The 13675-nt window shown below is 40.5% G+C and overlaps 1 protein-coding gene across 1 annotated transcript; it reads left to right on the top strand.

Annotated features, from left to right (window-relative positions):
* The first annotated feature begins 7315 nt into the window (after positions 1-7315).
* Positions 7316-12579, top strand: LOC102207523 (C1q-related factor-like). The gene is made up of 2 exons (XM_005736379.1): positions 7316-8224; positions 11488-12579. The coding sequence occupies exons 1-2, from the start codon at positions 7577-7579 to the stop codon at positions 11665-11667; spliced, it is 828 nt and encodes a 275-aa protein (XP_005736436.1). The 5' UTR covers positions 7316-7576; the 3' UTR covers positions 11668-12579.
* Positions 12580-13675: the final 1096 nt, after the last annotated feature.

Genomic DNA, 13675 nt, shown 5'->3' with positions numbered 1-13675 from the left:
AACCTACTTGTCAATGACTGACTGATATATAACAGCCTCTGTGAGTATACATCTCAGTTTAAATAAAGGACACCCTACACACTACTTTACCAATTTGCAGTGACCCATAGTATCTGGCTGAAAACTATTTTCCCTTATCAGAGATAACATCCGACATACTGAACTGTTTACAAACCCAGCTCTGTCAGTGGCTGGACATGGCACTTTTTTAAAATTCCTTCTCACCCTCACCCTCACATCCTGAAATAACAATATTTGAGGACTGAAAACCAACTGCCAAGCAAACCAGCTAAGGAATTCCCACAGATTCCCCAGAGGGGCTACAAGGCAGCAGCCCATTGCCTAAAAAGGAAGAGTCCAAAAAGAAAGAATCAAGGAAGTTACTCTGTTTGAACCACTGTGTAAACATACAAGGGATTGACATGCTTTCCCCCTGTGTAAGGAGTTGTCATACCAAATGTCAATAAAGAGATCCCAATTTGAACATTTGAACTTTATGTTTCGTGACACAACCTATTTTATTATTATTGTTATTATTATTCTATAATATGGTTGAATGTACAATTATTTAAAGAAATAATAATCAAAAGAGACCAAAAGGACCACCTCTGGAGGACTGCATCCTGAATATAGACTTCAAAGATGGCCTGCTGTTTCCTATGCTCTCCGATTACTAATAACGTCATCTTGTGCGTGCATGCTGGAATGTGCTCATGATGGGTGGTCTACCTTCTGCTGTCCTGCTACTCTATAGATACCTGAGCCCCGCTGCTGCATGGTGTTTAAGGGGATTGCAATCGTAAAGATCATAAATGTCCAGACTGCACATTGCAGGAAATATAGAGAGAGATCATTTTACTATATATGGATGTTTTATCAAAAATAACCCAAATAGTTGTAATTCTGATTTACTTTGACAATCCACTGGCTTCAGCATGGCCTTGCTCTTTGTTGTGGGATGCCTTTTTAATAATGCCTGGGCGCCATCTTCTGGCTCAGAGAATTAAATGCAGTCAGTGCATTGGAATTTAATATAACTCTTGAGCACTTAAACAGAATATAGCCATTGCAAAATACACCCGCATTACTATTTTATAGCAAGTCAAATGATCTCAGTATGTATATTTTCAATAAACAATAAATAATGAAGGCATACTTTAGTGCCACTTAGCAGAAAGTCCAAGGAAAAGCAATCCTTATTTTGTCCATAATTCAAAAACTTGCTTTTTGACCTATGCAAAGGTGAACTGATATCAACAGCAGCATCAAGACACAAGTTAAGTCTAAGAACACCTTTTCCCAAAATGTGGATGAATGAGAGTGAATGTGATGAACTGGTTGATATCTACATGTGTGTTTCTCAGCATGGAAATGTGAACCAATGAACACATGTAACTGCTTAAATAAAAAAATGCTTGATGATTCATATGTATGTCCTTGTATCAATGATCAATTTTGAATGCAATAAACTTCCAGACATTTCCTCCAAACCCACTATCATCTCCTTTTTTTCATCAGTGCTTCCTGTTTAAAGCTGACCTTAAAGCATGAAGACAAACATGACCTGCTAAACATAAACATGTTAGGAATGTGGGAATGGATATGTGGAGGTAACACATGTTGTAATTTTTGAAAAGACCACACGAGGGCACTAAAGTCTGCAAATGAATGAGAAATCGTGAGGTAGTTGTTGGAGAAAACTGTACAATGTCAGAGGGCAGAAGTTTTGGTATTTATAAGAATGCATCCATTAAAAAAAAAAAGATTTTGATGATTTTTTTTAAGTGAATCCTGGTTGATTGTTTGTTGACTTCTTGTGCTATGTGCTCGCAACAACAAATTTTTTTCTCATGCGATCTCCCTGGACCAAATTTCATATGAAGGATTTAAAAACACAAAATGTTATCAGTACAACTGAGTTTGTGTTCATATTTCTGAGTTAATGGTCAACCCTCTGATTTAGTGTGTTGTGTCATGAGCTAGAGAGACTCAGCAAGAAAGCGCTGCTTGAGGTGTGTGACTCAGAGCCATTGTCATGTCCCGAGAAAACGGTGCCATCAAAATGCAGAGGGGACTCACAAAATGATTGTCTGCTTATATTACTCCAATGAAACTCAAGTCTCACTTTACAATTGTTCCATTTTCATACATGTTATAATTCAGCCACGTGTATGCAGTCACGTTTATGCAGCTCGCATCAATGTGACACGGTTTGTTTTGTAGTTAAATCAGGTGGTTAATTGGTAGCAGAATAGTTGATTTTCTGTGCATGTTGGATAGACTGTATCTAAAAAACACATGCATCGTGTTTGTGGGTTATTAAGATACGTGGAGCATTCTGGATGCTGTTCTTCATGCCACTGCTACATCTATTGGAAAACTAAAGATATATATTTGGCATATTTCAATCCACATTTTGTCACATGTCATAATTTAGAACATGTGGAAATGTAGAAGCTTGACTAGATTTTAAAATAAACATTCTGGGTTTTTAAGCACTGCATTTCTAATACTTAAATGCAACACATTTACAAAGGATACACCATGCACAGCACAGCAAACAGCTTAACAGCTTAAACACCGAGCACCAAGGCTTATGACTGGCTATTATGTAAGCTACCATATGAACACAGCAGGTTTATGTGGTATGGAGGACTTGAACTATAAAGCAAATGAGCCATACATACATTCTTTAGCAGACTGGGGAGGTCAGGTAATATCACCTCACAGTACAAAGAGACAGTGAACTGAAACCATATTGTTTCCATGTAATTAGAATAGCTGTGCTACTGTTTTAGTGTTTTAGGCCATTGTGGGCCAATATTTGAATATTTGAAGTGTCTTTTTTTAAATATGCGCATAATAATGGATTACTTATATTCTTTTTATATATTCCAGTACTAGCCAGTAGTAGCTACACTTACAGTGTGACTGCACACACAGGGGGGATTCAGGGATAAGCTTGCAGCCCCATGTAAGGAGGAAGAGACAGTGAAAAAGACATTTGACCCAGCTGCACTGAGACAGCAAATATACAGTCACTAAAGACATGAACCCATCAGAATGTGATTTCAGGGCAGTTCTCTGGGTATGTGACATTTGGCCTGAACAAATAAATGGAAACACCTACATCTGCTGCAGGATGGTTTCCCAAAACAGTATTTAGTGTTTAATTCAAAGGATGTAAACAGAGTTATCCACAAACTGAAAGAAACATAAACCTTCATGATATATAGAATTATAATATAGTGACATGTTGTGACTAAAACAGTTTGGAGTTTCTCATCATGTAAAGATAATATGTTGAAAACTATGTTACAAATTAGTAACAGTAGCAACAGTGACAGTAGCATTTTTTCTGTTAAATTTTACAAAATTATTTATAAACAAATGAAAAAAATTGCAAACATAAATATATGTAACATATATTATATTGTTACATATAACACATGTGAGGTAAAATAACATGAAATTAAAGCTGCAAGCAGCGTTATGAGGGCCCTCGCACCCCATCGCGTCGAGCCACACCCAACACCTAAAACCAACACGTCCGATCTGATGTCACATTGATGGAATTCATGCATTTAACCACCAGCTAACATTTCATCTCATTCAATCATGATTATAGTCCTCCCACTAGGTGGCGCTGTAACCATTACTGACAAATGGCATAAATAACATTTCCGAGCTTGAGTCTCATCATCCCTGCGACCTTTGGGAGAGATTGGACATTGTGTTTTTGAGTGACAGCAGATTACTGCTTTTTGGCGAGTGATTGAAACTCCACGTGCCACCATGACCACCCCGTTTCCCGGAACGTAAAAAGCTTCGCAATTTAACATCACAAAGGTCTTTAGATTCCACACACTGGAGAATGCGTCAATCTGATGAAATCCCTTGGAGGAGTTCGTCAAAGAATGAGGCTTGAAAAGAGGGGAAAATGTCGCCAAAATTACACATTAATCTTAAAATGGCTGACTTCCTGTTGGATTTGGGATATTGCTCCAAGAGACTTTGTTGTACATCTTGACATCTTCTATAAGCTTACCAGGTTTCAGACTCATACATAAAACACAGAGCAGGGGCTGATGATTTGAAATATTGTAGGGGGCGCTGTGGAGCCATTTTGCACTATTCAATGAAAATGATCACATAACAACAAAGCCTTCATCACATTGGAGGTGTGGGCCAAATTTCAAGACTTTTCAAACTTTCCAAGCCCCTCAAAAGCCACTTCATTTTTCATGGTGAATCGCATTGCCACCAGGGTGCGCCGTTCAGTTTAAAGTCACAATTTTTGCACTGAAGCATCACGAGGGACTGATGGTGATATTCACCGCTTTTGAGGTGGCCACTATGAACCTGTGAAAATCAGTACAACAAAGTGAAAGACATGATATTTCCTGTTGCCACTAGGTGGCGTTCTGCGTATTCCTGACAATGGGCACATCAATCTGTGCAGGGCAGGTCTGACATCATGTCTGTAAAGTCTGGTACTGATCAGACTGGATTTCATTGAGTTATACTAATTTGTTTCTTCATGGCGAGACATCAAAGTTCGCCATGCTGCTGGGGTCACACCCTTTCGCGAAAACTCACAGTTTTCACTGTAACGCAAGACCAACTCCTTAAGGCTTTCCTGGAGAAATTTGAGGCTGCAGATGTCACCCATCACAATACTGTACCCCAAAGTGTAAAACATGACATTTCCTGTTCCCACTAGGTGGCGCTGGCCCTTATGTCAAATATGGCAGTTGAAATATGATCAGGGGTGGAGCCTTATCATATGTGTGCTCTCTGGTCCAGATCGGACAATGTATGACAGAATGAGAGGCAATATGATTTTCATGGCGAGTCATCGAAATTCGCCGTGGCGCCACGGCCTCACCGTATCACGAAAACTCAAAAGCTCCGCAATTTAACATGGCCCAGGTGTGTAGTTGACACTGACCAAAGATGAAGGTTATACAACCAAATCTCAACGAGGAGTTCGAAAAAGTTCGAGGCATGGAAATGGCAAAATTAGAGCCAAAATGTCACCTTCACTTCTAAATTGCGGACTTCCTGTTGGGTTTGCGTCAATGGGCCCACAGACTTTTTTTGTTCGACTCGGCAAGATACACGTGTGTGCCAAATTTCATACATGTAGCTCAAACGATGTGGTCGTAGGGCTGCATTTAACAAGGCATAGGTGGCGCTCTAGAGCCATTTCCCAGTGCTCATATGTAAAACCATTAAAATACAAAATTTTTCACCAGACCTGGCATGTGTGCAAATTTCATGAGTTTTTGAGCATGTTTGGGCCCTCAAAAAGGCCCTTGTTTTGCCTGAATAATAATAATAATAATAATAATAAGAAGAAGAAGAAGAAGAAGAAGAAGAAGAAGAAACGGATCAGATACAATAGGGCCTTCGCACTCTCAGTGCTCGGGCCCTAATAAAATGTAAATTACCTTTTTATTTAAGATTCCACATAAAAGACTATAAAAACAAAGTTGCAAATTTAACACCCTATGCAGTGTTTATTTAGATAAAACTATTAAGTTTTGGTCGAAATACAGTTTTTATTATTGAAAACAGCTATAATTACTGTTCATTACTGTAATTTCACAGATTGTATTTTTAGTAGTTCTGTATCTTTTTTAAATTATTGACAAAAACGGGTAAAAGTAGAGAAAAGTAAAGCTAGAAATGCATATTCTGTACAGAATTTTTCTCAAGGTTTAAAAAAGGAAAAAATATTACTAATAAAAGCAATTTTTTGATGTTTTTAAGCCTGATTATTTATATTACAGTAATGCTTGACCATAACATTTGGTAATTTAATTGTTCATTCACGTGGAAATACTTTTAATTTACCATAAAACATCGAGTTCTCATGTAAATTAATGCTACAAACTCAAGTTAAAGTATGTAAAATGTAATTTTGCGGGATGATAAACTTACGTTATTGTGTGGGCTCAGAGTGATGGTGTCTCAGTCATTTAAATCTCAGCTAAAATAAAAGTGAATCAAATGGCAAACTGGAAAATTTTTTTTAAATTGGTGAAAACACAAAGAATGCACAAAGAAAACAGCATCAAATAACCAAACAAGTGTCTGAGTTAGGCCATCGTGTGCCACCCGAGCTAGTTTAATGTGGCTTGGCACTGATTCTCCGTGATACTGAACCATACTGGAGGGATGAACATCAGATTCTTCCAAATTCTTCCCTCGTTTGTCAAGCTGTTGGAGAGCACTGTCTAACATACTGATCCAAAAATCCCCACACAGTATATGTGGCCATACATACAATTCAGATCACTTTCATTTGTGCCTGAAATGGCCAAAATCAGTTTTCCTGTAGGGTGACTGTGCTCAGCTTTAGAGAAGGAATGAGACATCTGGAGGGAGATTAGAGCAGAGCTGCTACTTTGCATTAAAGCAGCCAGCATTGATGGACTGAAGAGTCTTTGGAGTTTTTTAGGGTCCATTCAACTAGAAGAACATTACAGAGTATGATATAGTATTCAGAAATTGCATCCCTGCATAGCTACATCTCTACTCAGGGAACACCTCTGGATTGCCTCAGAGGAGGTGAAAAACAATGCTGGTGGGAAAGACCTGTGGATTATTAGAAGAATCAGGAGAGTGCTGCTCAAATCACAAAGACATACACAGTAGGGGGGAAAGGATGATCTCCTTTTAATGTCAGAGCTGATGCAGACTTCAGTGCAATGATTTTTCTGTCAAAGTACATATGTCATTTTTCTCTACTTATGTCTGTTGAAGCGATGCTGCCAAAGCTCTAGGCTTCAGTAATTACATTTAAGAGTCAAAACTCACTACAGCTACTAGAAATTTTAAGGCTAATCTTAAAACAGAACAAATTTATTTACTTACAAGATTCTGAACCTTATGTTTTAAAATTAGTCTGAAGGTCGACTGAATACAGGTACCTGGAATTAGTCCATTATGGAAGAGCTCCAACTGATTGCACTGGATTTAAAATGAGAAAAAACACCTGTGCACAAACTCTGTGCCAATAATTTGATATCACTTGCACACCTGGTGGATAGAAATGTCAGCGGTAACTCATAAATATCTTATTTTAATTTTTCAAGCAAAATGTATTTCTCTTTATGATGATATGTTCTTGTTCTGTATACATCCCACAGCTTTTTCCTGTCTTCTCTGGCTTTACACATCTGCCAGTTGGAAAGTGCCCTCCCCAGCCCCGACTCAAATGGTGGCTCACTCTCTCCACCCCTCTCTTCTCTTTTTTTCCCCTCTCAAGCTGTCTCACTCTCTCCCTCTGCCTCTCCTCACTCTCTCAGTCTCTCTCTTCACTTGAACACTTTGGTCCCTTGCTCCTCTCCCTCTCCCTTACTCCTACACAGCTCTGTCACACACTTATTCCGGCTCTCTCTGGGCACCATCTCCACTATCGGGGATCCTCATTGCATCTGCGTTTTGTCAAGTGGACGCACTCCCCGCAGTCACCATTTCCACCCCGGAGAGTTCCACGCTGGCAGCACAGCGCCTTCCCAGGCTGAGCATCGGGCGGAAGACCCTGGTGGCAGCTGCTGTGGGGGTCATGCTGGTCCTAGTTCTGGTCGTCCTCATCCCTGTGTTGGTCAGCTCTGCTGGCACAGGTGGTATAGATGACAGCACGAGCCACTACGAGATGCTGGGCACCTGCCGCATGGTTTGTGACCCATTTCCCAGCACGGGCACCACGGGCCAAGGTGTGCACACAGGCACAGATACAGCACCTACAGTCTTACAGGTGGAAAACAAGGATGATCTGAGTGATCACAGCATCGGTCCACCGCTGCCCACGTACAGTGCTCACGGCCCACAAGGGAAACCAGGACGTCCCGGCAAGCCCGGACCCCCGGGTCCACCCGGAGAGCCAGGACCACCAGGACCTAAAGGACCACCCGGAAATGCTGTGGGCATTGTACGGACAGGGATCCTAGATTTAGGGGGTAAAGGGGCAGTTAGTACAACTACATACAATACCACTCCTCGGGTGGCATTTTATGCAGGACTACGAAACCCTCAAGAAGGTTATGATATACTGCGCTTTGACGACGTGGTGACTAACATTGGTGGTAACTATGAAGGCGCGACGGGCAAATTCACCTGTAAGATCCCTGGCACCTACTTTTTCATCTACAATGTGCTGATGAGGGGAGGAGACGGCACTAGCATGTGGGCTGACCTGATCAAAAATGGCCTGGTGGGTATGCCTTTGAATTTATCACCTTGTGTTTAAAGCCCCAACTAATAATTTAAAAATGTGTAAAGGTAAAATTTGTAAAAGAAAAGTATTATTACTGGGATGAACGCACATCAAAATACTCAAGGAAGAGTGTTACCAGTATGCTGGCAGACTAAATTGAGTAGTCGAGCATTCATGTGTATAGTGATTTAGCTCTGATTTAGTCTGGTGTTACAGTCCAGTATAATGACAACGCATAGTGGCATGTTGCCAGATTGTGTATCTGTGATTATTACACATCCAATGATGTACAAGCTGAAGTGAGTGGAAGGAGGACAGCACTATCTCCACTCTGCACACTTCAAAACACAGCCCGGGGTAGTGGCTAGTTCAAAGCTGGTGCCCTTTGAAATACAACAAACTTCATGGATGCAATGATGTGCTGGTAAACGTTATCAGACAGCCCGTCAGGCGAATGCGTTTCAGTATCCAGTGATGATATTTGCTATATTCATGGCTAATTTTGTAATGTCTTTAAGGCCCCTGGGTGATGACACCTTGCACATCTGAACCTTAAAACTTTACTGCCAACACCACATCCACACTGCAGCAGGCTGCACTTAAGGTGGCTGCAATAACACAAGCACATCTACATCACAACATACTTCACCACAACATCAATTTTAGTTTCGATTCTTTAAAAGAAATGTAGATTCAGATTTGTTTCCATACTTTTGATGCAGGACATCAAATGCACATTCAGATGAATACAAACTACACCACAATAAAACCCTTTTGTGGCTATAATGGTTTGTATTATAACCAGAAAAGGTGTTTTTTTCACAAGGAAAAAAGAACCCGAGACAACAAAACCACACCTAATGAACATACTGTAACCACAGTTTCAGTGCAAACAGATGCAAACAGATATTTTAAGTTTCACAAATACTGCAGTGAAGGGCTTCTACTCCTTCATATCTGCTTTCTTTAGTGGTGATTGGAAAAGAGACAGAAATTTAACATTTAACACATTTTATAAACCCTAACCTTCTTATGTACATGAATTCTATAAATGTCTATGCTTATGGCTGCACCACACTCACCACACAGCCAGTCAAAGTCTGTATGTGGTGTACTCTGTTTCAAGAGAACAACTGTAATCATATAAACATGGATTTGATTAAAGCAGCTGTAAAACAACCTATGTGAACCAGTTTGAAGACAGAGAAGCTATTCCTGCCATCAACGACACTAAAATATGATTGCTCATTGAGCTGGGGCTCAATAGGACATTTGGTATATCACTGTGGAATTAAAAACAAAAAGTCAATGACAGAAATGAACAATTAACGAATTATTTAGTACTACCTGCTACTTATTAGGCAAAAAGGAGGCACTTTCTTTTATCCATTATATTTAACATGAGATATGGTAATAAGCTGCTGTAAAGTAAAATGCCAGTCAGTTGTAGACACCGTGCTGCTGCTACAGTGTAGCAGAGGGTGGAAGCCAAGAGAATTTATGCTGCATTGCTCACATGTATCAGAAATCCATCATCATGCTGTCATGCTGTCGCTCAACATTTTTCAGAGTCCCACAGCCACAAGACATACAACTCTGGTTCCAAAAAAAGCATAAAAACATTTATCCTTGTTTGACCTTTGATATCAGAAACAGGTTTTTAAAAAGTTGGAGCAGGGGCATGTTTATCAGTCTGTGAAGGTTCTCAGTCGTCCAGGTCATCGTAGTTTAAGGAGCTTGGAAAGAAAAGCGTCTGGACTGCTTTAAGTTTTCTTGAAGATGTTTCACTTCTAATCAGAGAAGCTTCTTCAGTTCTAAGAGCAATTGGTGGAGAGTCCCAGATTTTAAGCCCCATGGGAGTGTCCCCAAGAGGGTCATGGACCCCCTATTTATCCTCTACCTCAGGGGTCTCCAACTCCAGGCCTCGAGGGCCGGTGTCCTGCAGGTTTTAGATGTGTCCTTGATCCAACACAGCTGATTCAAATGGCTAAATTACCCCCTGAACATGTCTTGTAGTTCTCCAGAGGCTGGTAATGAAGTGTGTTGACCCAGGGTGATTCTTAAAACCTGCAAGAAGAAGCCTGGAGTTGGAGACCCCTACTCTACCTAATCACACAAGCCAAGGTGTGGGTCACAATCAGCCAAGGTTTCGGGTGAACCCATTTTGAAACCTAGCCCCACCTTATCATGTGATTTACTGAAGTCAAAAGCCCCAGGATGTGAGTGGGTGTTAAGGTGTCTGGAAAGGAATCTCAAAACTGGATTATAGATGGCAGACAGATCTGTTGAAAGATGGTCATTCACAGTGGACATACTTTCTTTGACTCCTCTTTCAAACTATCTGTCTTCTCTTTCCAAAATGTGAACATTGGCATCCTCAAAAGAGTGACCGTTGTCCTTTAGATGTATCTAAAGCACCTTTTTTTAAAGCTTAGTGAAAGAAGGCATTTATGTCCACTGTGAACGACTATTACTGTAAAAATACTTCAAAAATACAATATCACCAGTTTCATGTTCTTATGGCTTTAACTGAATTTAAAACTTTCTACCACAATCTGGTTGAAGCAAGAATTACACTTGTTTAGCTCGTCTGGTGAAGTTGGAGCGTAACAGCCAATCTGGCAACCCAGCTCATTACACATTAGCTAAAGCTTAGGAGGGATCTGTCCTTGAGGGGCTAAGTGTACAAGCAGTTTCTATTTCTTTTTTAAAACCACAGACATTCAACGAGATTTGGGTGTGTTGCTCAATATCGTAGTAATTACCTCTCTTTACCCAGTGACACTTATGTTCGGGAAAACATGACATTTTCAGAGCACCACTCAGAAAAAGGTGGATGCAAGAGAAGAACTCGAGACAAAGGGATAGTACGCACTGCCATCCTTCCTCAGAGGCAGGCTGACTCAACCCTGACCCTCTCAGCTGAGTCATAAGAGAAGAACAAGATATTCACCACAGGGATAAAGCTTACACAAGCCAGTCTCAAAAAAAACCCTCTTCTATTAAAAAAAAAGTCCACATATAAATATAAACATAATCAGAGCAGTAACATGCCAGGCTATAAAACAGGAAGTCATTTGATATTTAAAAAATAAAAGCATTTTTTTCAATACCTTCATCGACTTTAGTCATGTCATCTTAAGGGATTTTATTAGTTAGAACTTATGACATTCAATTAAAATTACTAAAACATTCTTAAGCATTTATATTTCTTCACTTCCTCTTTCCTCTGTTCTGTGCGTGTGTGTGTCATATTCCAGATCAGGGCCAGCGCCATTGCCCAGGACCAGGACCAGAGTTATGACTATGCCAGCAACAGTGTCATACTTCATCTGGATGCAGGTGATGAAGTTTTCATAAAGCTGGATGGGGGAAAGGCTCATGGGGGCAACAGCAACAAGTACAGCACCTTCTCAGGGTTCATTCTCTATGCCGACTGAAGAGTGGACGGGACGAGGGGTGAAAGGTCACAGCCAGCAGATGATCACTTTCTGATGTGGAGTAAGGTTAATGTTGCCCACAGCCACTGATCCACAGCTAGATATTTAAGATCAGCATTAATACGGTAATAATAGCTGTGGATTTGTGGCTATCGGTTAACTGTCATGCCCACATGCCATTGTATACAGGGTGCCTATGCTTCTATTCTGATGGACACGAGCAACGTAACGGTGTCAGTCACTGCCATGTGTCATATTTAGATACGGTAACAACTCTGACAGTGCAGAAGCTTTGCCATCATTTTTGAGCTGTCATTTAAAATTTAAGTCTGAATATCCCACAGTCGTGGTGACTACACTGTTTGTAAATGTGCTGTTTGGATTTATGTTGCGATTTTCTTTCTTTCTCATGCTCTTTGTATTATACAGTGTTGTGCATCAGTGACTGACGAATCATATGTTGTCACAAGAAATGATAATTTGTCATAAACTGGATGCCACAATGAGATTTTGGTGCTTGAAAGGCCGCCAGTGTCACAAAATGTATCGTGTCGCATATCATATCAGCTCATCATATGTTAGTGTGTAAAATGTAAATTTGATATTGAATCTTAATGTCTGAACACAGGAAGAGTAATTTCAGCACTGCACACACTGTATTTCCTATTGTGTGTCCTTAAAAACAGCTAAACTGTTAATAGATAGTTGTACAATTTTACCACTTAGCGGTTAAAGTGCTTGCTCGTAAAGCTTTATTTCATTAATTCATGCATGCAACGACTGCTAAAATGTTAAAAAATAGCCATTTTAAACAAAGTTTAAATAGCTACATGTAGGAAGCATTTACCGCTGTTGCTTTTCATTTTAATGTCCATGGTTTTTCATTAAAAGTTCAATTTCTTTTGCATTTCCTCACATATTATGTGGTTAATATCACTCAGCTCATCTACTTTTTGATAAGCCATTCTGATCTCTCCCTTTTTGGCGAAACCAGCCTTTATTCTTCCAAATGTTAGACACAAGAGAGCCACGCAAGCGCAGCGAGAGGCAATCAATGCAGAGACGATCACTGTGGGGGAAAGTAAGGGGAATCACAGCTGTGTTAAATGCCAAATGAAGCAGGAGATGATTGTGTTTCACAATCAAAGGAGGGATGCGTTTCTTCCTCTAATGGGTGTGGAGATGCTGAGATATGGCGGGAAAGAAAAAACAGACAGGGTGACGGGTATTAGAACGTATCATGACAAAGCTTAGATCAGCGTCGCGAAGTAATCCAGGGCAAATTAGCCTCTGCTGTGACACAAGTGTCACGGACAAGAAAATAGCTTTGAGGCCCAAACTGTAAAAACCAATACCCTGTTTTCTTTTTGCTTTCTTTTCTGAAGAGCCACTTTGATATTACAAAAGTCGCCTTTGACACGGGCAACAAAACTGCCTCTAGGTTAAGAAGTTTCGAATTTAAGTTTATGGTTGCTCGAAGGAGCTTTACTTAGGAGGAGCTAATGAATGCCTAGCGAGCCAGTGGGTGCCGTGTTTCTCGGTTCCTACCCAGGCAGCACCATTTAGCCTAAACCAAAAGGTTCTACCTGGGACTATCACCCACTGTGATGATACGGTAAGGCTGTGATAGGCTTCTTTGCCTCCAGAATATCCTCTCTGATTGGTATGATAGCATGGCTTTGATTAAAATGATAGAAAGAAACCTGATTGCCACACTGAGTTGTGTTTTCCTAAGCCAGGAAGCTCTCTGGGCTTAACTTAAGCGTGTCTTAAGACGGGAAAATTCCTCCAGACACAATTAGGACTGAAGGTCCATACATAAGCAGAGGTCACCCAAGCCATGGGGCAGTTGAGCACTAGCTCAGGCTGTTTTCTTCTTGCAGGGTGCATGAGCACGCAGTCAAATTAGAGACTTCATGTCACAATGTCAAAGACAAACGCCCCCGGTCTGCGAGAAACAGCTTTCACTGCTAAAACCATCAGAACTGAGCGCTGCTTTAGAGTCGGC

This window comes from Pundamilia nyererei, unplaced genomic scaffold, assembly GCF_000239375.1.
Source record: "Pundamilia nyererei isolate P.nyererei 1_Seehausen unplaced genomic scaffold, PunNye1.0 scaffold00069, whole genome shotgun sequence".
In the NCBI taxonomy this organism is placed as follows: domain Eukaryota; kingdom Metazoa; phylum Chordata; class Actinopteri; order Cichliformes; family Cichlidae; genus Pundamilia; species Pundamilia nyererei.
This window is presented reverse-complemented; position numbering and strand designations above follow the sequence as displayed.

Bases quoted from the DNA above. Each gene is read 5' to 3' on its own strand.
- LOC102207523 (XM_005736379.1), top strand. From the start codon at position 7,577: ATGCTGGTCCTAGTTCTGGTCGTCCTCATCCCTGTGTTGGTCAGCTCT. The intron at 8,225-11,487 runs GTGGGTATGCCT...GTCATATTCCAG, and splicing joins ACCTGATCAAAAATGGCCTG to ATCAGGGCCAGCGCCATTGC.